The 24,820-nt window shown below is 43.6% G+C and overlaps 1 protein-coding gene across 1 annotated transcript in view; it reads left to right on the top strand.

Moving 5' to 3' along the window:
* Nucleotides 1-597: 597 nt before the first annotated feature.
* nectin1b (nectin cell adhesion molecule 1b) overlaps nucleotides 598-24,820 on the top strand; it is a gene marked incomplete at its 5' end in the record, with an annotated part of 38,416 nt that continues 14,193 nt past the window's right edge. Inside the window, 4 exons of the mRNA XM_083773263.1 lie at nucleotides 598-640; nucleotides 5,925-6,075; nucleotides 10,860-10,955; nucleotides 22,435-22,525. Of these exons, the coding sequence (XP_083629389.1) occupies nucleotides 598-640; nucleotides 5,925-6,075; nucleotides 10,860-10,955; nucleotides 22,435-22,525 (381 nt within the window). The remainder of the gene's footprint in view (nucleotides 641-5,924; nucleotides 6,076-10,859; nucleotides 10,956-22,434; nucleotides 22,526-24,820) is intronic.

The raw sequence follows: 24,820 nt of genomic DNA on the forward strand, positions 1-24,820 counted from the left end.
AAATAAACCTTGACAAATTCAAGGGGATATGCAATGAATAAGAACTCATACTACACTCTTTTGGTTCCAATGATGCAAGCTGGAACACAATCGATGGATTGATCATTATATGCTCTGCTCCGACATCAATGCACGAGTGGGCCACAAAAGTGCCTCCAGAAAAAGTTGCAGAGCACCACCCACCTCTAGCGATTTTTTTAAGGGAGGATATAATATATCCTTCACATTACGCCTGCACAAAACCCTATTTTCTCCCATCTAGTGTCCAGATACTGTATGATATGACACAATTTATTTTAAACTACATGCCACAGCAGATATTTAGAAGGACATCAACCATGGCTGTGCGTGCAGGACACCGCAATCTGATGGGGAGCGACGAGTAGGCCTAATGACTTTACTCGGCTGCAATGCGTGTGTCGGGCAGCACAGAGTGGTTAGTGTGCCGGCTGTATTGTGACGCTCTACGTGAAACGGCCCTCTGTGTGTCCATTGTGGGCAGTGAATCAGTGAAGCAGGCAGGGACTATTGGGTCGAAGACCCCCGGGAGCGAGGCCATGACTTTGTCAGTGGCAACGAGGGCGGGTCCCAATAATAATGGACACATCATCAGGGCAAGTCTTCTCCTTTGTGGGAAGAGGTATACTACACTACCTCCCACCTAGTGCTGGTGAAGTAACTAAGTACCTTTACTCCTACTGTACTTGGGTACAGTTTTGAGGTACTTTTACTCTACTTTACCACTACATCTCAGAGGCAACTCAGAGGCAACTGTTTACTTAACTTTTTACTCTTATTGGACAACTGTGTGTGTGTGTGTGTGTGTGTGTGTGTGTGTGTGTGTGTGTGTGTGTGTGTGTGTGTGTGTGTGTGTGTGTGTGTGTGTGTGTGTGTGTGTGTGTGTGTGTGTGTGTGTGTGTGTGTGCGCGCGCGGATGTAATGCACAATGGATGCAAAGCGCCTTGGATAAAGGCACTATAAATGCACCATTTACCATTTATTTATAGCCGATCTACAAGCTCACAACTCAAGTCAACCTTTGAATACAGGATTTACTTTGTGGTATTGCTACTTTTATTTGAGTAAAACATCACTCACAAGTCTCTGTGTGTGATGCTCTTCTAGGGCAGGCGTCCTCAACCCGTGGGTCGCGACCCCTCGGGGGGTCGCCAAATTATTTTGGGGGCTCCCCAAATTATTATATATATATAAAAAAAATATATATATGAAAAAAAATATATATATTGCAACTGAATGGCTGGAAATGGAAATGAAGAGTTTACATAGTACATGCATAAACTTTCCTTAAGGATTATATCTGGTTTCAGTATTCATTTATGATATATTTTCTCTATTATTATTATTAAGGTTATCTTTGCAGTCAGTTTGTATTGAGGGGACTGTAAACACTCTCACAGCTTTCATTGCTAAAACTATCTCCTCCAGAAGAGGAGATTTGTGTAAGAAATTTGTGCATGCGTATATGTGGAACGCCCTACCAACAGTCATTAAGACATGCAAATCCCTAGACTCCTTCAAATCCGCTCTCAAAGGGCACCTATGGACGGCTGCAATTTGAAACTGGCCCCCGTAAAATCTGAATCGTCCCCCCCCCCCCACCCACCCACCCCTTTTCCCCTCACTGTATATGTTTCTTTTCCCTTTTTACTTCCTTTATGATGAATTCCCGTTCTGCTCTTTGGCTTTATAGAAGTGTATATTTGTACGTCTCTAAATGTTTTGAGGAATTGAACAAGGTGGACCGTCTTGTAAACAAGTGTAATGCTTTATTGGGTCATCCCCTCACGGTTAACAGTCCTTGTATTGAGTTGTGCTTGAATTGTACAGTAATTCTGCAAACTGTTAATACATATTTCAATCAATCAATCAATCAACGTGTTTCTCTCAAACGGCTATGTGGTTTCATTGAGCTACATGTGACATTTGTGCCACTGTCATAGTGTTGACAAGACATCATACTGGCCTCCCAAGTACACTGATGGGTTGTACAATTATAAGTAGTACTCTCATAACAGATACGTGCACTGTGTACTCTGGTGCACCGGGTACTGCATTACTGCACTAAACAATAATGTACATACTGTAACAGCAGTTGTCGATCTTCTACTTTTGCTATTTTTGAATGTGGTAAAGTAACAGTTTCGAACATATGAGGTTTCCACCCAACATAGACGACATGGTAGTCTGCACAGATGACGGATGATTTGTATTTAGAAGAGAACTGTTTATGCAACATGGATGTAATCTGGATGCAATCAAAATGTCATCATAGTCATTGGCTGTCCTTATGAATCATTCACTCTGCAAAATCAATCATCTGCTGAAGAGACATCAAAACATGTTTTGTTAACACTGGTGTCTGTTTAAGATATTCAGCACTACAGTAGGCCTACAGTATTCTTATCGCCTACTGTTGATTGCTTTTTTCCAGAATGCATTTTAGGAAAAAGCCAACGATATTCATCACTATTCATCATCACAAGGATATTTAAAAGGCTCTTCCAAAACTTGATGTCAGCGAGATCTAGGCGGTAATAAATAGCATAGTGTAGCACTTTATGTAACGTGTCTTTTACGGTTTCATTACATTAAAGTTAGTGTTCAAATCAGGTCGCTGTACTTTTTACAGATATAATAGCCTTGGCTTCATCACAAACTGAGAGGCTGGAGGATTGAACCTATTGAAGATTGATGATAACTTACCAAGTGCAAACGACGAGAGATATGTACCGTTTTATTTAATCAGACTTCTGTGACCTTCCTTCCAATGTCAGTTGAGCATAATATCGCTCTTATAACTACTGTCTGTTCAGTGGTTTTCAAACATTTTCATGTCAAGGCCATGTATTTGGCCACGGACGACCATCTGATCAGATGTCGTGCCAGCTAGGGTCCATGTTGAGAGACCATTTAATTTGAGTTAAAATTATATATATATATATATATATATATATATATATAATACTACTTTGACTACTATATGTTTCAGACGGCATTATTCTTATTTGAGTACTGCATTATCTATTTTAACTTTAACAGATTGGCACGTCATCAGATTATTTTTTTTCTTCTGAGAAGAGCATTAACTAAATACATAACGGACCACTACACAATTAAACTCTTATCTCATCCTTTAGCTATATGTGTATATGTGTAATGTGTATATGTCTATAATATCATAAAATCACACCCATGTGAAGTGAGGGGTGCTCTTATCATCGTACATCATTCATCTCATTCCGGCCAATCAGATTTTGCGCCCCAAAAAACAAAACAAACTAGACAAAGTGCCAATCGGCACAGGTCTCCACCAGGGCAGGTCAGGTTGTGGCCTCATGGTGGCGCTATAACAGGCTGTTGAGGAAGATTTGGGCCGGAGGTTCGTGTTGGAGGGATGCAGGTACAATGTTTTCCCATGTGTGCATACATAAGTTGTATACAGATCGATGCAGTTATAGCTAAAAACAGGAATTGGCCTGTTATAGCGCCACCGTGAGGCTGATTTTGAGGAAAAAATTGTGGCATGTCGTCCTCGGCCTAGTGAAAATGTGCGTGTATAATGTAACGGAAATTGCACACTGTGTTTGTGATTTGTGGCCTTTTTTCGAAATGGACGAATCGTGTGAGCTTTGGAAGCCAATCTTAGCCAATGAGGATGGAAGATGGGAAATGGTGGCGCTCCGTGTTGATCACATGACTATGGAGATAGTGTATAACGATTTGCGTGAAATTTGGATAAAATCTGAAGGAGTAATAATAGAAAATGTGTTTTACATATGTGGGCCTCCTGGTGGCGCTATAAAGAGCAGATGTGAAAAATTCCAGGCAAAGGTTTTTCCTTGGCCTCTAGGGAGTTGGCATACAAAGTTATCCACAGATCCGTGCAGTTAGAGGTAAAAACACTTTTCGCCACCTTGAGTCTGAGTTGAAATTGTTGATGTGGCATTTCGTCCTCGGCCTAGTGGGAATGTGGGTGCACAATTTCACGGAAATCACGCGATGTGTTCATGATTTGCAGCATTTTGTTTGAAACTGAGCACTCCTGTGAACTTTGGAAGCCAATCTTAACCAATCAGGATGGAGTGTGAGAAATCTGAAAGAATGGCTGAATGGCTCTAGAGAGACTGTGTACCAATTTGCGTGATGTTTGGACAAAATCTGTACGTGTACTGTGCAAAAACTTGTTTTGCACAAAGCGGCATCCTGGTGGCGCTATAACAGGCCGTTCTGGAAAGTTTGGGGCAGAGGTTCATCGTTGGCATCCAGGGAGTGTGTGTGCAAAATGTGGCATCGACCGGGTTAACGGTGGCCGAGATTAGCTGCTCACGGACACACGGACGGACGGACACACGGACGGACACACGGACGGACGGAGTGCAAAACATACTCTCCCCACATGCCTTCGGCCTGGTGGAGACAAAAACATGTTTCTATTACGGATGCATGTTTCAGACACAATTCCTCTTATTTGTATGTTTTTATAGAGTAGATTATCATGTCTGTAGGTAACAGACTAAACAGAGGCTTTGTTTGTTTAGAGACACACAATTATCTGACCTCTAAGCACCATGTTGGTTCCTTTCATGGTATAACGTGAGGGTGATATTTATTTCGTCGTCACCCCCTGCTGGCAAAGACTGACTTTTGTCATACCTAAAAGAGGTAATTTGGGTTCATTGTCAAATTCGGGCCAACTAACGCTTTTCTTTTTTTCTTTTTTGACAGTTAGTTTGACAGGCTAGAAATTCACCAGCAGCTGCTGAATGACCACAACACTGTGGTATTATTCTTGCAGTGCCAGTCTCATCCAAATATTATGTGGTGCATGGTTTCTATTCACTGCAGTGCAAACTACAACACTCTGCAGTGTTTGTTGTAACTCCAAGAGTATGCAAATGGACCCTTTTGGGTCCAAATTTGCATTTGTTGTTAAAACGAACACTGGCAGGAATAATACTCAAGCCTTGTGAAAGCATAAAAGTAGGATAAAGATCAATTGTGGGTTTTTTTGCCTTTGCGGCCTAGTCTGTCGTATTTCATTGATAAATGGTTTTATTTCATTTTCCAAGCCTTTTATGTAGGCTAGTTTCATAGTGCTGTAGTTAACGTCTTCCTTTGTGTCTGATGATGAATCCTAGGGCCATTGTTTCGATTTTTGTTTGTAGTTGTCGTTGAAAATAACTTCAGGTGTGTGACATTTTAGAGACCCAACATATATTTCTTGCTGTCACATCTCTGCATTAAAGCTGCCTCATGAGCATTTTCTCTCTCTCTCTCTCTCTCTCTCTCTCTCTCTCTCTCTCTCTCTCTCTCTCTCTCTCGTTATTTTTTTATCTCAACCCAGCAGCGTTAACTTAGAGCAGTGGTTCTCAACCAGTGGTACAGAGACCATTAGTGGTCATTAAGGGGGTTCCAGGTGGTCCCCAGCTAAATGATGTAGAGTTGGTAACCAAATGGACCGTCATTAGTTCTTTAACTCCTGAGTGTAATTTTACACTATCAAGAGTTTAATTGTTAAACATCACTTAGCATTACTTAATTTAAAACAAGAAATCTACACAATTAGAGGATATATAATAAATGTTATTATGTTTTTAAATATATTTTTTATCTCACGATTTTGTAACCCATTTTTCACCCCTGTGTCAATCATCTAATGTGATCCTGGCCTCTTATCTACACACCCTCCGCCAACGGACTTATTTAATAAATAAATTGTATTTTGATGTGTGCCTGATCCTATATGGTACCACATCAATACAACAAAATAACTTTTGATTCTGAGAGGCTAAATCAATAATGAACCTTGATATGAAAAAGGTTGAAAACCACTGATTTGGAGTATGGAGAGCGGAGCAGATATTCTAACTCTCTCTCTCTCTCTCTCTCTCTGTCATCCACAGAGAAGCCCATGGCGCAGGGGCCCCCAGGAGGGGTGATCGGGGTTCTGGGATGCGTGGTCGCGGTCGGACTCATCATCGCCGTGGCCGTCACCATTGTCATGGTCCACCGGAGGCAGCAGAAGACGGGCCGCAGTGAGACGGACAATGACCTGTGAGTAGTATGCACCGCGTCTCCAGCAGAGGCATCTTTTAGCTCTAGGAGAGATTGCCATCGTGGTGACTGTATGAAGTGGTCAAATGCATTGCAATGTGGGCTTGACTCAGTGTCAACCATAAAAAAGTATATAATCATTATAATCTCTGACACAGTGGTCTAATGGCTTTCCATAAAACAAATGGTCGTGTGTTGCAACTTGATGACATGAAACCTGAAAATGTAGTCCACTGTATATCAACTGTGTAATGGTGGATGAAGAGGGTTATTGTTGTCGAGCAGGTGGGGCCGTTAACTGTGACCCCCGCCATCCATGCTTACGTGGTCGACACACTGATACGTGCACACATAAGACACACACTACAAAAGAAAACATATTTATTACAGTGAATAGGATCAGTGTACACTGTACAGTAGTCAAACCCAGGGAGTGTATGTAACTCAGACAGGCTATGCTCTCCCACACACAGACGCAGGCACTTGTGCGCACACGCATGCATGTACAGTACGCGCACACACACATACTGAGAGTTAAATGAACACTCCGTATTTGAATGTGCAGCGGGATGAAAAAGGAGAACATCAGAATAGGCCTGTCTGCATAATTCATTCCAATGGAGCAGACAGATGGCTATTAACGACTGATCCCAGCCTCCCAGGCGGGACCCTCTATTTAACCTACTTTACTTGCCTCCCCTGAGCTAGTCGGGTCATTTTGTTCTGCTGCGTCAACATCCCCCTACACACACCTTGCAGAAAAGAAGAGAAACACAACAATTTAGAAGTTTGCCAGGCAGCTGCTGCTGGCACACTGAGGGGAACAGGAGATTACATCCCCCACCCCTGACACATTTCTGGGAGAGTCATAGTGTGAGTTCTGAGGAAACAATTAAATACAAATAAACACAAACAACTTTTTGATAGAATTAGAAACTTCAATATGCCGTTGCGGTGGGGTGGAAACGTAGTATGTCCAAAACCCTTCCTGTTTGTATCCACCAGGCTGAAGGAAGAGCATGTTTTGCACTCCGTCCGTCCGTTCGTCAATGTGTGTGTGTCCGTCCGTCTGTGTCCAGCTAATCTCCAGCACCGTTGGCTCAGTCAATGCTAAACTGTGCACACATACTTTCTGGATGCCAACGACGAACCTCTGCCCCAGGTTTTCTAGAACGGCCTGTTATAACACCCCTATGATGCCGATTTGTGCAAATAATGGCCCTGCAGGAGACACTATCATCGACATTGATGTTCCTGCAGGGAGTAGGCCTGAAGGGAAAGAGAGGCGATGAGGGTGATAAACATACCTCCTCCGCCATCTGGAAAAGGAGGAGTTAGTTGTGGGATATGTTTAAAGCAAAGAGGTTGTGTGTGTGTGTGTGTGTGTGTGTGTGTGTGTGTGCGTGTGTGCGTGTGTGCGTGTGTGTGTGTGCGTGTGTGCGTGCGTGCGTGTGTGTGTGTGTGTGCCCTGCATGCGGGGGTGGGGTCACTCAGGTGGCATCCCGTTAATTGCTCTCGCCAAAAACACCTGGTGGCTTCCGAGACAGCCCGATGGTTTCTATGTGTTCGTGGCGGGTGTAAACTAATGCACCCCTCCCCACACCCCATGAGGGAAATGATACTGCTGTGTACAGTGGATTGGCTATCTTCCTCTCAGGATGCATATAAAGCCTTTAATCAACTCATGCTGAGGTTACAATGCTTTTTTTTAGGAGGCACTCATCTCCCACAGGACATGTGATTGATTTGATTTTCAAGGTGCCCGATGCTAACCACAGATATGCTAACCATAATTCTAGCCCTGAAACTTCAACCTGTTTTGCACACTTTCTCCATTTACACAGCATACACATATCTACATAATGGTTCAGATTTTAAATATAAAGTGCTTACCCCATGGCCACCGATGTTAATATAGTCCTCGGGCAGGCATAAGTACCCGTATATTCCTTATCGTTCAATAAAAAGCACCAATCGGTGGAAATTTTCTCAGTTTTTGCTTTCACCTACGCGACCATATGAGTTGGAAGGTGTATTTTACTCTAAACTCTGACAAAATGGCCAGCCATCAGATTAACATGCTTTTTATTGAACAATACGGAAGATACGAGTACTAATACCCGCCCGAGGACTTATGTAACATAAGCATGGCACAAGTTCTTTATATTTGAGACGTTGATGTTGATGTGCATGGAGAAAGTGCACAAAACAGGTTGAAGTTTCGCCATGATGCTCGTGACGGACGATGTCTACTAACGATATAAATGGCAACGATAGAGATGGTTGAGCCGGCCTGAGTTGAACACAGCTGTGTCTCTGCGCATTTCAACCATAATCATTTCTATGCACAGCAGCCATATTGGAAAGAAATTGGGCATCTTCCTTACTTCCTTCACAGGCAGGTTGTTATTACATTGTGGTGTGACCCAAAAGCAACAGCAATGAGGAGGCAGAGAATGATTTATTCACAGCAAGGTGGGTAAGGGCGGGTAAGTGCTCCGTAGGCTGTAGAACACAGCTCGAGTCCTGGAAGCACTGTTGAGGCGAGGAGAAGCAGAGTCGGTGGCAGGTTCACAGACGAGAATAACATGCACAGCAACGGCGTGACGTTAAACTGGCTATCTCTAAACACTGAGAAGTCTAGCTGTCTAACTTTACCAACTGTAGACTGGTGAGGAACTGGCGCCGAGCTGCAGACAGGGCTGGCTTTTGTAGCTTCATCAGCTTATTATAGACAATGCTCAGATGGGGAGGTTGGAACTGGGAAGCAGGTTGCTGAGGTCTGCTGTGGGGCCCTCTGGAGTCCTCTAGTGGTGCTGATGGGCACCGAACACCCATAGCATAGAGATGTGGAGTCGATGGGGAACGAGACGTAACAGGACCCCCCCTCCAGGAGTCGCCACCTTGCGACTGACAGAGAATGTCGGGGTGAGCCCGACGCCGTCGGCGATACCTCAGCCGTGGAGGAACCCGGGCAGGAGGACATTCAGCCTGGGTGGTGGTCGGGGCGAACTGAAGGCAACAGACCTGGCCGGCGGCGCTCCAGCTGAGATTGCGCCCAGAACTCCAGCAGATGTGGTGGGAAGCTCCAACAAGGGTTTGCCCAGGATGAACCGAGTGCCCGGGGAATGAATAATGTAGTGGCGGATGCTCTCCACGTGACCTCCCAAGGCAGTGAGGGTGATAGGCTTGGCTCGGTGTGAGATGGGACCCATACAACCATACTGTGGGAAGCTGCGAAAGCCACAATAAGAGGGGAAATAATAGCATACTCTTCTCAGAAAAAGAGGAATAGAGAAAGAGTCCTGGAAAATAAAATAAAAAAATAAAGAAACACAGAAACAATTGATTGCAGCTAAAAGGGAATTGGACAAAATTGAAATAGCAGCATGCTTCAGAGACTATTATCTGCTACTGAGCTAGAGCCCTGCTGGAACGTAGAGAGAGCTGTCTCTGCGTCATGCACCTGGACGTCGTGATCAAACAACCCTAAACTCCAGTAAGTCCTTGTAAATTTGCATAATAGGCTGTGGACTCCTCAAGACTATTATAAATCCACGGGCAGGTTGGTAATGTGTGCTATACGGGCGGGGTCAGTAGAATACATGCTGGGCTGGAGATCAAACACATACTCACATTGCATGAAACCCCCGGCAGAGGGAGAATGTACCATCATAGGGGGCCGGGGCAGTAAGGTAGGGCTCCCGGCTGGGATTCGGAACCTTCACAGGGACCGTGGCAGGTTACAAGAATAAGATGCAGCTAGCTCTAAACACTGAGAACCTAAGTCTGGCTGTCTAACTTTACCAAACGTAGACTAGGGAAGAGCTGCAGACAGGGCTGGCGTTTGTATCCTCATCAGCTGGTTGCAGACGACACTCAGGTGGGGAGGTTGGAACTGGGAGACAGGTTAATTGCTGAGGTCTGCTGTGGGGTGCTCTGGAGCTCTCTGGTGGCTCTGATGGCCACCGAACCACAGCACAGAGATGTGGAGTCGATGGCCGAGCGAGACATAACACAGCCGCAGGTGTTACCAATGATTCTAATGAAGACTCTGTTCCATTTAGTATAGCACAGTGGTTCTCAAACTTTACATTTCAAGGACCCCCATAACTCTCGGGAGAGTACAAATGGAACCAAAAGGATTCACAATGGGCCATTTGGGACCCCCTGAAGGAACCATCAAAGTCCCTGGCCAACCTGCACAATATCAGCACCCTGACCCTGTTTGACCAGAATGGAACACAACCTCATTGGTAACACCTGTGAAGGAAATAAGGCAGAGGCCCAATTCTTCTCCAATATGGCTGATGCATATCCTATTGTCAAATGGTCACAATAACCGACCAGTCACAATGTCCGAAAGGACACAATGTCCGACACCAGGAAACCACCAGACTCACCGCAATGGTTCTCAGTAATGGTTTTGAATAGCAAAATATCACATACTGTCACACACACACACACACACACACACACACACACACACACACACTCACACACTCACACACACACACACACACACACACACACACACATGCGTGCGCAGTTTGTGCACGCACACAGGCTGAGGCTTCACTTGAAACAGCTGTTTTTCCGACTGAATAAAATGTATAGGTGAGAAGCTGGTCTTTGTAAATATAAAACAGCCTTCAGCACTTCGTCCTGTTGCTTCATGTCTCTTGCCTCCTCCCTGCTCTAATCTCTCTCTCTATCTCTCTCTCTCTCTGTGCACTCGGATGCTGTCACTAACTTCTCTCTGTCTCCCACTCCCCTTCCTTCAGTGTCGCCGTCGCCGCTGTCACCGATAGTTGTGTGACACAGGCTCCAGAGAAGCCAGAATCCCCCACAAGGAAAGTAGAGGCACCTGTCCCCAGTCTGTCAGTGTCCCCCTCCACCGAGTCCTGTCCCCCTGAATCCTCTATTCTTTTACCCGCATGTAATGGTGGCCTGCAAGTGACGTATGTCAGCACGCACTTGTGAACACCCCGAAGGGCGTGCAGGACAGACATTCACCCCATAATATACAACACACTAGACACTTGCACGAGTCTTGTGTTGTCTTTTCTTTCAATGGTGTTCGACAAATTCAAATATTTTGTGTAAACCATTATTTACAATATCAGATTACTCTTTAAGCATATCTCTTTTGAAATGGCTATTTTGATTTGAAACAGACATACAGACAGACAGGAATAGGAATGTGAAACATTTTAATATCCAAAGTATCCGTGTTTGTTGAGCTTGCATGGGACAAAAACAAATTTAAATGAATCTCAACAAGCCTGCCCAAAATGATTGAAGTGGAACATGCAAATATAATCACCCAATTATCCAAATATTGTTATGGGTGGAAAAGCTATGAGCTCAATGGCTTAGGGGATTTGATAGAAATAATTATTGCCACACTCACTGAATCAGAATGATAGTGTGCTGTCAGTGTTGCCTTCCCGCTCTGCCTCTCGCCACTGTCCCTCTGTGCACAAACGCATGCATGACACCTCGCAATTGTCCTGTCGGTGTGGTCAAACTGTCCTGGCTTTTGTCTCGTCTGTTGGGGCATGCATTGCGTCATGTGGTGAACACTGAGATTCAATGCTGTACTAATATTGTCCAGATTAATTATGTATTGTGAGTGTTCATTTATTGTAACGCTGTTGTAATCAAAGCTGTTCAGTGTCTTATGAACAAATGGTTTTGCTTTTTCATTTAAGTGAAATGTTCAATTTTTGTGCTAAATGCTGGCAAACCGCTGGGCATGAAAACAAGTCAATGTGCCTGGATTGAAATGCAGGAAAATAACAAAGCAGGAGATTCTTTCATTTTGCATGGGAGGCCGGTGAGGGGCTAGCATTTAGCCAGCCTGTTTAATTATTGCATGGTGATGAGCTGTTAATCGAGCCTGGGCTGAGATAACATGGCTGACTGCACCAGCAGTCACGCTTGTGTTTTGTCCTCACAAAGGGGCACATGACAGGACTTGAAAATTGGTCAATCCCAATAAATCATCTGCCCACAAGGGGCAGCTTTGGCGCAAACAGTCAAGCACTTATCAAAATGGATGGCCATTGTCAAAGCCTCTGGTTCTCAGTATAATGTGTTCATCGCTTTTGCCTTTTGTCACAACATGATGTATGATGCTAAATGCTGAAAAGGCACCACTACGGCTCCTGACGATCTAGGCACACCAAATAGCATTTCTGACACGTGGCTGGTATTAACAGAGTTGCAAACAGCACGTGCCATAAATCAGTCTAAAGTGGACCCACTGCATGTATTCATGTTATCAGAGGATAATCACATGCAGCATGCAAACAAGCTCTGAAGGATGTATTTGATGTCAATGTCATGATGCATGTATCTTTAAAGCTTCACACACTCTGAGTCTAGTACAGACTTATCCTCATCCCACAGGACTATACATATACAAAATAAACCCCTTTCAATGGGAATTCTGGCAGTTTGCAGGACTGAAACACAGCACAATTTAGAGGACATTTAAACTACCATAACTGATGGACCATGAAGAAATGGGTAATTGTACAGTAGACACAAATATTTGCTTTAATAAATCAACTTGAAGGATGACAGGGCTAGTATGGGTTTCACTAGGCCAGCTATTTGTGAACAATCCCGAGAGGTGTTAGTTGTATTATGTGCCCCTAATGTAAAAAAAAACAGAAAAAAAACACTCACTCCATTCCTCTGTCGAGACCTGTGAAAATGTAATATATGGTTATCGATTTGTGGACATTTTCAAGCTTTAAGCTGTGACCAAAGTAGCCTTGTCAACCCAAATGGTCCATTAATGTGTTGTAAGTATAGGACTTGGTCGTGGTTATTATGTTGTTCATATATGCATACCATGTTTTCATTTATTTGTACAGAAACTGTTTAATAATGATGCCTTTATTTCCATGTCCTATATCCTCGGTGTCGGGCGGAAACACGTTTTTCAATGGGTCATCAGCTTGTAGTAGCCTGGAAACCAGGCAAATCTGTCACAGGAAAATACATCAAAATTGGTCTGGCACACAAAGTTGTGGATGACCAATCAGAGCCCACTATTCAATGTGAGATTTTGTTTGCTGTGACGTTGGAATCTGTTTGTAAACGACCCTTGGAAATAAATGTTCCACACCAAAGTTCCAGAATATCTATGCAGTGATATTAGTCTGGCCATCCCCTAGCCTATCTTCTGCGTGACACGCTCAGGCTCATACAACAACGTACAAAACAAAACTATGAGATGCAAAGTTTCTGCCCAACAGGGACGATATAACAGTGTATTTAATCTATTAGAAGCATAAGCCAATGGAATAACTTGGATGACAGTCATTAAATAATGTACTAAATTTGACTGGATCTAAATAAAAAAAATAACACAAACAAGCAGAACATTCCTCCAAAACGGAAAACGGAACTATAAAGTTATCAGAAAATAAAACAGGGCTCCATTTGTTTCATTCTTTGATAGTGCTTTCTGGTCGGCAATGGGGGTGGATGGGGTCCATGCTAGGTCTCTCTAGGTAATTGTTGTCCATCTTTGTGAGAAGATTGCAGGTAGACAAAGCAAGAAAGTAATTGCCTCCCGAAGATCAGATCACATTTATCCCATCTTGTAATTAAAAGTATCATTAGCATTTAAATTGCCAAATAAGATTGCAATCAACAGGAATCAATGAAAGCAACCAAAGGAGCAGCTCAGACACTTCATGTTATTTTCCTACCAGGTCTTTGCTTTCTAATGCCTAATTCATACAGAAGTAATACAGAATGTATTCTTTAAATAGATAATCTGCAAGCTTGTATCTGCTGTTAAAATGGTAGGACCCTTATATAGTTTCCCTAATCTGGGGCAGAATTGGCTATTTTCGGTTTAATTTACACCAAATGAATGAATTTAGCAGATCTACAAGCTTGCTATATAAAGCTGTTATTTATAAAGTACTGTAAGTATATTAAATAAGACTCAATTTCCACAGACCTGGGGATGGAGTACACTGCCAAGCTGAGATGGAGGTTATCTATTTTGCACACGAACGAAGGACATCGATGGCCTTGAATATTTATCTCTATTCCTCTCTCTGTATCTCTCTCAAAAGGTCCCCTTTCTATTCGTCTACGTGTCAAAAAAGTCATTTTCTTTTCTGTTAAAAAAAGAAAAGAAAAGAACTCACAGATTACTCTTCTCAGTTTAAGGATTAGTTATGTTTTCTCCGTGCTATCCCCTTTAAATCTCCCGTTAAGCTCCCCTGAGCCTTTTGTGGTCGACAGAGCGGGGAAAAGAGAGGTCTTGAAGGTGGATATACTGGGGTAGGGGAGCCCGGTGCAGCTCCGGTCTAGCTAATATTATAGCTCCCTGCATGACCGATGCTTTGTGCTTCCCTGACTGATGCTTTGTGCGCCCCGCGGGGCTCCTGGTGCTTGTCGGCTTTCATTAGCGTCCTCCCCGTGTGGCCACAGGCCGTGTGCTGCCTGGTCTAACCCCTGTAAACACACGACGAGAGGTACACATCACAATGCAGGCTACTACACACCCATCATCACGTCTGGCTAATAATGGTGATCCCAGCATTAGAGTTAATACTCCATCACACAACGTGTCACTCGCTGAAAATCTGTTCCTTTCAGCAAGTTACACCCTCATACGGAATATGAACTAGGCTTTATTCTCGCTATAAACTCAATATACTTAGCTGCCTAAGGGATCCGAGGAGTCTGTGACTTTGGTCCCCTCCTTTCATCCATCATCTTTCTATACCCTAACCTCTTCACTACAGAATAGGGACGCTAGGGTTGTGTGTGTGTGTGTGTGTGTGTGTGTGTGCACGCGTGCGTGGGCACATGCATGTGAACGCGTGTGCGCGTGTGCGTGTGTGTGCGTGCATTTGTGGTTAGAAGTTGCGGAGCAAACAATGGATACTGGCTGAAATGAGACATTTTAGTAGCCTACACAGTGTAGTTGTATTTGTTTTGTGTATTTTACTCACAGCATAAGGAGGGGTATTTGGGGAGGGGGAATACAATGTTGCAGAATACTGCCTCGGTTTACTATTGTTGATATGGTTGTTATGTTGTGTGTTGGTTATGTTGTACTGTTACTCATTCACTCATTTGTATTCTTGTACAGTATATTATTTGAGTGCTGTTTGTGGAGAGAGAGAGAGAGAGAGAGAGAGAGAGAGAGAGAGAGACTGATGTATAGCATCCCTTTATCAATAAACTTCGTATGGAATAAAGCATCTGTGGAAAGAAATTGAGATCAAAGACAATATTCATTTCGCTTTAAAACAATGCCTTGGATGAAAGGGAGAGAAGCAAATTATGTGAAGTATTTTTCCGGGTTTTCACTGTTGCATTACTTGGCAGTGAGATATAGGGGCTGTAGCCTCGGTACCAGGCTTTCATTTTTGTTGGTGCAAAAATTGAAAGCCTGGAGGAACGCATTGGCCGCTCTGGTCTAAAAGTGGGAGTCAACCCTTCCGGGTGGGCGTCGCTCCAAATGATGTGACGTAGCGCTGCATAGGGGGGAGAGGAGGGGCCGGGGGTGACGGACAGATCGTTGAGATCCAATCAGGGCGTGCGCAAATCTCAGCCGCGACCCGCCCCTCTAGACCAGAAACCTAACACGTTAGCTCAGGCTATAAGGGCTGTAGCCTCCTATGTAGCTGCCACTGTAGATCTCATCCTCCTGACTTCCTTGCTGAAGCATACATCTCCATTTCTGGATCTTTGTTGGGACTGGAATAACTCAGACTGTCTCACAAGTTAACCTTCAGCCCTCAAATTGTTATGTGCGCTTATACTGCATAAACCTTTTCAGACTTGACAGCATATATACTGTACGATTAAATGAGTCCAAGTTTATTTTTTGTTGCAGTGGTTATGAATATCAGCTCATGTGAAATGAACTTAGACCCAAGCTGTTATACATACTTATATGTAATTAAGCTGTCAAGGTCTGTTACAGTACCTTGTTTTACATAGATGTCAAATGTGTGTAGCCCACTACATTAAATACACTTTGTGTGTATCATATATACAGTGGTTGTTGATTTGGGGTTCTTTGAGTGGGTTCCAGGGAGTCCCCAGCAAAACAGTTTGACCACTTGGCCGATCTCCAAGCTGTATAATGTTTGGCTATTGTTGAAATATTTTGCCTGACATGCACAAAATATGGACACCAGGTCACCATAATTTCACCAGGTATATAATATCGTCCAATGAGAAAATGTACTGTACTGTATAAGAATGACTGTTCAGATCATACTGTAGTCTCTCGGCACCCACAGTTATATGAGGTTGTAGAATTCTGTACTTAATCTAATTAACAACAAAACTATTCTCATATTATGGTCTGGAGGTCCCAGCCAGGCACTGATTTGTTTCAAATGGGGGGTCCGTAGCATATAATGCATATCAATTTGGGGGTCTTTGTCAAGAGAATGATTTAGGCACACTGGTATAGAGGGCTACGCGTGTGTATTAGTATGCACTGCTGTAGGCTACAGTATGTTGTGTTGTGTGCTCCGTGGAATACACACTGCTTCATGAAACATCAGTGAAGCTCTCGTGCTCGATGCCCCTGTGCATTCTTTCCTCCATACTGTATCAAAGCGTTTCTGACACATCCCTGCTCTCTGTGTCTCCAGAGGGGGGGCTCTGCTTATGCAGAACGTCAATAGAAATGTTCGCTGGGTTCACTCAACACAGCCCGAAATTATGGGACACAATCACGCTATAGCAGTGGTTCTGTATAGCGGTGGTTCTCGATGTGGGGTCCCAGAGGTACTTGAGGTACCCCAGTAGCCTTCAATGAAGAACAATTTTGCCCTTTTAACGCCATTTTATTATTCAGCTAGTCAGAAATAACCAAACATGACGTGATGCGCTGTGAGCTTAGATCTGCTTTTTTGTGATATTTTGAGGAACATTAAAGGAGAATTCCATTCTTCCTTTATTTGTAGTTGTTACGTCCCCACCAAAGGTCTAGGTTTTATTTTGTGCAAAAGCGCATTATTGGCTATATTTCCCCTACCATAAGCCCTCAATGAATTTAATTGAATTGCATTGATCAAAAATTCAGCATCGTGGCTACGAGTGTGCAGCCTTTTTCCTCTTTTTTACTTATTTACTGCCTTAGGCCAGCACCTCACCAACACTGGTGTGCGCCCTTTCCTGTTTTGTCTACCTGCTAATTCGCTTATTTCCATAACTTTGAAGAAGTCGATCTACAAGCTCTGCGATCCGTTAGGATCTGGGGAGACATCACATCTCTATTTTGGGTCTCGAGCTAAAACGTTTATCGGTGCTATAGAACATGTAGCTATACAGTGAAATCCAGCCAGTCTCACACCCACGTGAGACCACCCCCATCGAAGTAAAAAAGAAAAAAAGGAAATGGAGATAATACAGATGTTTACTGTGTTACATTGTATTACTGTAAGCAGCGTAGAATTGTAATCCTGCATGAATAATGAATCACCACAAGCCCTGTAGTATATAGACTTCCAGCTGAGAAGTTTGAACATACAGCAGATAGAGTATTAAATAGGATCTGTTTGGCAGAGCGAGTTTATCTTTTGGTTTGGTGCATGACTGAGGAGGCATGTGCTAACCTGCATTTCACAGTGTTTTATTTCAGGCAGCACACAATAAATTGTGCAAAGTGCCAACGTTTGTTTAATTACTGTCTTAGTACTAATTTGGTGTTTTAGTGAATACATGGTTTTTGGTTATCAGGTTGCAGTTCTATCTTTTATATGGACACATTTTATTATCACAAAATGTTTTGACCAAAAAACATCAATAGCAATATAGTGACAAGCCTGGATCCAGCCTATAGACCCCGCCCAGTGGCGCCCACTCTCTGAGTGGACTGCCATATAGTGACAAGCCTGGATCAAGCCTATAGACCCTGCCCAGTGGCGCCCACTCTCTGAGTGGACTGCCCGCGCTGCTTCATTCTGATAATCAGGCTAATATCAAGCTCACAACACATTGCACCGATATGCTGCTTTTTCTTTTTAATTGATCAGCACATTTGAGAAAGTGTAGGGCTTAACCACGTGAAAGCTATACTGTACTTTGTTGGCCAAGGTCCCTCAGTGCTCTCCCCTACTAAGCTCACAACACGTACGTGACACTTTGTGAGCACTTATACAGTAGGCCTATCACAATATCACCATCGCAAATGATGACTGCATTTGTCTCCAAGGAGACGGTGGCTGCTTCCCTGGGAAGGGCAGGGCTTCGGTAGACACAGAGGAGTTAAGCTACAATGGACTGCAAGTATCAGTGTGACACGTTGAAGAAAGTTGCCACCCGAACGTGTGTCCTCGGTGTGGTGGCCCTGTGTGTCCCTGCGGAAACGATAGCCATGAAAAAAAGACTTTTCTGTACATAGACAAGAAAAAAGATAAACGAAATCTGTCTTATAAGGTGCTTACATTTGTGCTGTGTGATTAATTCCCCCAAAGATATATTTGTTCAAGCTTCCGTTTGTGTCACGACTCGAGTATACAACATCCACATCGAACGCTAATTAAAGCACCAACCTGTATGAATGAGGCAACCATATTTTACATTGTATGATTTGTAGGCATACGATTCTGGAAGATCGAAATGGGGCCCTTGAGGGGATTCCAGGGGGTCCCCAGCTAAATGAGTTAATGTAGCATTAAAGTTTAACCAATTTAACCCTATTTTATACTTTGGATATTCTGAAAATAGCTGCTCTAGATATGCTATTTTCGAAGAAAACACATTTGAAATCGTATTATTTTTATTTACACACTTCTTGTCATATGATGTGCGCTTCCGCAGCCAAAATACATCTTTTTTGTTTTGTTTTTTTATTGGTTTGTTCGTCACGCACCCGGTGTGCATAAAGATCTTTATCTTTGGGGAAAGGTCATGTTGTTCCCTAACGACGTGAAGCGGTGTGATAATAATACAGTACACAAGCTCGGATAACGACTCATTATCTTTGATCGGTCCTGATTTGCTGTCATCGTTTGCCAGATGACATCTGACTGTCAGCGTATCTGGGGATTTGCTTTCTTTTTTCCCCATTAAGAATTTACTCAGCAACGACCCTTCTACCTCCCTGTCTGAAATAATTATCTGCTTGCTCTTCAAACAATTTCTGCAATGAGCCTTTGATTACCACACACACACGCACCGCACGCGTGCGCACACACACACACACACACACACACACACACACACACACACACACACACACACACACAAGAGACAGATTTGCCTTTTCATTATCGGCTTCCTCCCACTGCATGCATCACCGTGTCACTGACACTGGCCATAAAGTGGACATTTTGTTTTTGATTTGATGGAATATGAGGAATTATAGTGCTTCAGCAACTTTGTTTGTTATATTGACATGTACAGTAAGCTTTGTTGTTCTCTGTGTAAGGCCTGTAGTGAGATTCAAAATTGAAGGGATGTACAACCATAGATATATAGATGGCTCACCCACGCTGCTGGCCAATGGAGAGCCACACACACACACACACACACACACAAGAGACAGATTTGCCTTTTCATTATCGGCTTCCTCCCACTGCATGCATCACCGTGTCACTGACACTGGCCATAAAGTGGACATTTTGTTTTTGATTTGATGGAATATGAGGAATTATAGTGCTTCAGCAACTTTGTTTGTTATATTGACATGTACAGTAAGCTTTGTTGTTCTCTGTGTAAGGCCTGTAGTGAGATTCAAAATTGAAGGGATGTACAACCATAGATATATAGATGGCTCACCCACGCTGCTGGCCAATGGAGAGCCACACACACACACACACACACACACAAGAGACAGATTTGCCTTTTCATTATCGGCTTCCTCCCACTGCATGCATCACCGTGTCACTGACACTGGCCATAAAGTGGACATTTTGTTTTTGATTTGATGGAATATGAGGAATTATAGTGCTTCAGCAACTTTGTTTGTTATATTGACATGTACAGTAAGCTTTGTTGTTCTCTGTGTAAGGCCTGTAGTGAGATTCAAAATTGAAGGGATGTACAACCATAGATATATAGATGGCTCACCCACGCTGCTGGCCAATGGAGAGCCACGTCGCTATGTGGCGGCCATCTTGCTGCAGTCCAGCTCGCTCACTCATAACATTGTGTCCATTGGGCATGTATTTTTTAACCCATTCTGACCTGAGATCAGATTCATACGAGGTTTTCCACTGGACACACACTGGTCTGATGAACCCATTCTGACCCGAGATCAGATTCTAAAAATGTCAGTCGTTCTTCGATTTTTCAAAAATGGCAGACCTACAAGCTCGTATCGCGCCACTCGGTGGCGCGATATGAGCTTGTAGATCTGCTATTTTTCAATAGATAAAGCATAACATGATGCTAACAACAAAATGGGTGCCCGGTCAGAATGGTTTGTATGCTTTTAGCCTATATGACATTCATATAAAAAATAACATTAAGAAGATAAGCATCCTGAATCATAGCCATGTTGATAACGTTTGTAATAAACCAGCTACCACATAACGTACTGTATACTGTAGGACTACTGCACCTTGAGCCATCAAGCCTTTATATGTCTATGTGTACAAGTGTGGGGATGAGCTGATTTACTGTAAGCAGTCACACCTGGCCTGAGTCAAAATAATTTGGTGGTCACACCCAGATGTGAGCCTGGGTGTGACTACACACCTGTTTTGACGCACAAAGGATACATCAGTCATCCCCAAAAAACATTCTGAGGAGAGATATCGTCTGTCATTACATGTATCTGTTTTATCTTGTTTATTTCCTTGTGGCTATCTATTAAAAGGCAAACAGTTTGTGGTTTCAAATCTTTGGCTGTCACCTCATCTATCCAACATTTTGAGCCTGTTACAGCGATATTATGGTTGGGGGTGTGGGTGTGTGTACAATGTGGGGATCGCGGATTTCTTTATTTTTCACGCAAGAAAAAAGAAGATACATTGAAGTTATTCTAAATGTTATGATTTATGTACACTGTATATAATACATTTAAACACTGTAATTATTTTGTGATGTACATTTTTGTTGATCATATATAAACTGTGTTTATATAAAGGATATTTACCAAATGTCACAGAATGATCCCGATCCTCCATAAGGTTGAATATTGGACCAAGCCTGTCCAGGTGTCTACAGTGCTGAACCTGTGTAGTTTATGGCTGCTCCAACAGTAGAGGCAATATTCAACTTTGGAGATAAACGGAATGTCAAAAAATACACTGCAGTGGCTGAGACCAGAGCCTTACAGTGCGTTTTAACAGCGGGCGAGCGTCGACCGACACATCGCCCAATCACCCGTTATCGCCCGAAAAGATGAATAATTTTTATCTTTTTGGGGCGACGTTCCTCCGCACACTTTTCGACCATCGCCTGTTTGCCTGCTATCACCGGTAGTTGCCGGGTCCCATAGACAAAATGATAGACCCCTATCAGTCCATCATAGCAGCACTTCATAGCAGCCCAAGCTTATTTCACATCCACAGCCATACACAGCTTGTCTGGCACCTTGTTGATCGAGTTACGTAGCCACTATAGCCAGCAACAGCATGGTCATTGCTGGAGAGGCAAGCAGAGAATGCAGGCAATAAACGCAGCACAGCACAATACAATGGGAGCGGTGGGGTGCTAGACCTCTGGCCGGTCGAGGAAAATGTATTAATAGACCAGTCAATCGCAATTGAGTCCCCACTCCACAATAATAGTGGAGGGACATTCAGGCCCTTCCGACCCCTCCTCCGGCGCCTATGCTGGACATCCAGAGATCAGCATGGGTGCGTGCGTGGGTGGGCGCCTGCCTGTGACCGCGGGGTGTGGAGGCTTGACTCACGGCTGAAGACATATCATACGTGACAAACTTTCAATCCGTGGCACCCGCAGCGGCCAGTGTGTATACTTCCTGTGGCACTGCGGGAAGCGCTGTTCGCCGAGGACTTTACTTCACTTAATCACACACTGCCCTTCTCCCTGTCGCCAAGCCCTCAACCCTCACCCAACCACCCTGACCCCCCTCCTATCCCCTCCCCTCACCTCAGTGTCCAATTACAGTCGGGCCCTCATTAGCACAGTTCTCTCCCTCTCTCCAGCGAGAGCCGTTGAAAGGGCATGGGGGGGCCGATGGCTGCCACCGCATCAAAAGCCCCCCGAAACGCCAGGTCTATCAAAACCCAAGGAAAAAGGGAGTGAAAAAGGCAAGTGCAGGCAGGTCTTCTCATTATAGAGTGCTGTAGGAGGTGAGGGAACTTAAGAAGCAGAGATCTGTCACTGTGCCGCCATGCCGTGTGTCATGTTGTCTGTCCTCTGCTCTCCCTATAACAGGACCGACCTCCCACCTGCCCACAAGCCGGCCCCTCCCCCTCCCAAAAAGAAGAGCAATGACAAGGGCCACCTGACATCTGATGACATACAGGTAAGGTCCAGATCTCACAGACAGACACACACACACACACACACACACACACACACACACACACACACACACACACACACACACACACCTCTGCCTGCCATTTGGAAGGCTTCTGTCTCGCCTTATCATTTTTTTCCTCTTCGAATGAAACGTTGTATAGTCCAAGTACTTAGCCAAAAAGTTATGTAAATGTTTCTGTAAAAAGAAATCACACCCGTTTGAAATTACATAACATGTTGATTTTGTGTTGATTTCATTTGTGTAGGACAAAAACATACCTATTTGCTCGTCCACATAGGACGTAACAAACGTAACTTCACTATTCATTGTCAATGGGAATTGATTTTTTTTTATTATTGTTTTTAGTCTTTTTTTGCAGCTTTCGCCTTTATTTTATATATATTTTATTTTATAGAGGGACAGACAGTAGGCTGACAGGAAATGCAGGAGAGAGATGGGGGAGTGACATGCAGTAAAGGCCGTCGCGATCGGGAGTCGAACCCGCGGCACACTGCCGGACTCGGACAACCGGCCAAGGTGCCTGGACCGCTGAGCCACGGCCCAGGCCATGGGAATTTAATCTTTGTGTAGGACAAAAATTGCTGATTTGCTCGTCCACATATGACGTAAATTCTCCATTCATTGTCAATGGGAATTTAATGTTTGTGTAAGACGAAAAGCTACACTAATAGCTAAATATAGGAGGGGCGAGCGTCCCTCAAAAAAAGGTGGGGGGGAGGTTACATGCAGGTACTCAAACAGTGACACAGTCGCTGAAATGTTCATTAGCACTCACTTCTACAGGAGAGGCAGCATGTTGGATGCCGAATATAAATTAGTGTTTCACACGGACGTCAACATCAACAGGATGATCCTTGACCATGCTAAGTACATTGCGAAACTATTATTATTCAAATATTCGTTTGTCATGCTGTTTGGAGCTGTCAAAATATGCATCCTTAAAAGCGAAGACCCCTTGTTTTCGTACTTGCAGTTTTGGCAGTTCTGTGCTTTCGTTTTCTACTAAATTCGGCAATATGGTAGAGGGTTGTGAGAATCGCTCAAGAACTGAAGGTCACAGTCATTCAAAGGAGGTCAAAGGACCTCTGACCTTTAGATCTCCCAATTCATTCATTATATGATCTGCTCTATCCACTCAAAAAAGCAACATCAAAGATTTCTGTAGCCTGGTTAACCACTCCCCATTGAAATCGCATTTCCATTAATTTGTGTGGAGTCTGGACCCTGCTAATGCATGGTTGGTTGAGGGAGTACAGTGTTGACAAACAACCTCTCAAGCCAATCAGCGTAACAAAAAAATGACGTCATCTTCATTCTGCAATCAGTTAACGACACTAACCCGGAACACATGGAACCTGATTGGGTCCAAAATCTGGACTCTGCATGCATTGTTGATTCGTGGGGGTATTATCTCCATCTCCAACCTATTTGGAAGCTTATGCCATCACTTCTCTCTATATAACATTACATGTTGGTCCTAATGGAGTCATTGTAGTTGTCATTGTATCGAGTATCAAGTACTGCTACTAATTAGAGGACAGGCATCGCGTATATCCTGAACTCGGATCAAATTAACTCTGAATTTGACTTTGAACATATAATCCTCCACCCTGCCTGTCCTTCACAGCCGTACAGTATCCAAAGAATCACACCCGTGTGATTCTGAGGGGCGCACATCATCATCGTACATCATCGTACATCATCATCAAGAATGGTGGTCCCTTATTGGCCAAGCGTTCCCACCGACATCTGATTGGTTAGCCGATTTGCTCGTCTACATATGATGTAAATTTTCCCTTCATTGTCAATGGCGTTATATTATATTATATTTGGCGGAAAAGTGACCTAATTTCTCCTTTCATTGTCAATGGCAAATATTGAGACGTGTGGGGAGAATATTTAGCGGACATTTGACCTGAATTCCCCTTTCATTGTCAATGGCAAATATTGAGACGTGAGGACAAAAGCTGTGCCCCTCAAAAATCACACCCGTGTGAAGTGAGGGGCGCTCTTATCGTACATCATCATAAGGTAAAATAGAAACAGGTTGATGACTACAAGTATTTGGGTTCATATCTTCTTCCCAAAAGGACTTTCAAACTAGGAAGGGTATGGCCTGATCAGCCTGCCCAGCAATGACATGCATAAGATCTGGTCATCCCAGCTTAGTAAGATGTTCAAAGTAAAAATAGTTAGGACGGCCGTTGAGACTATGGCTCTGAGACATGGACACTTTCAAAGAAATTAGAGAAACGGTTGGATGGCACTTACACT

This window comes from Protomyctophum parallelum (assembly GCF_964188405.1).
Source record: "Protomyctophum parallelum genome assembly, chromosome: 9".
NCBI classification, from domain to species: Eukaryota; Metazoa; Chordata; class Actinopteri; order Myctophiformes; family Myctophidae; genus Protomyctophum; species Protomyctophum parallelum.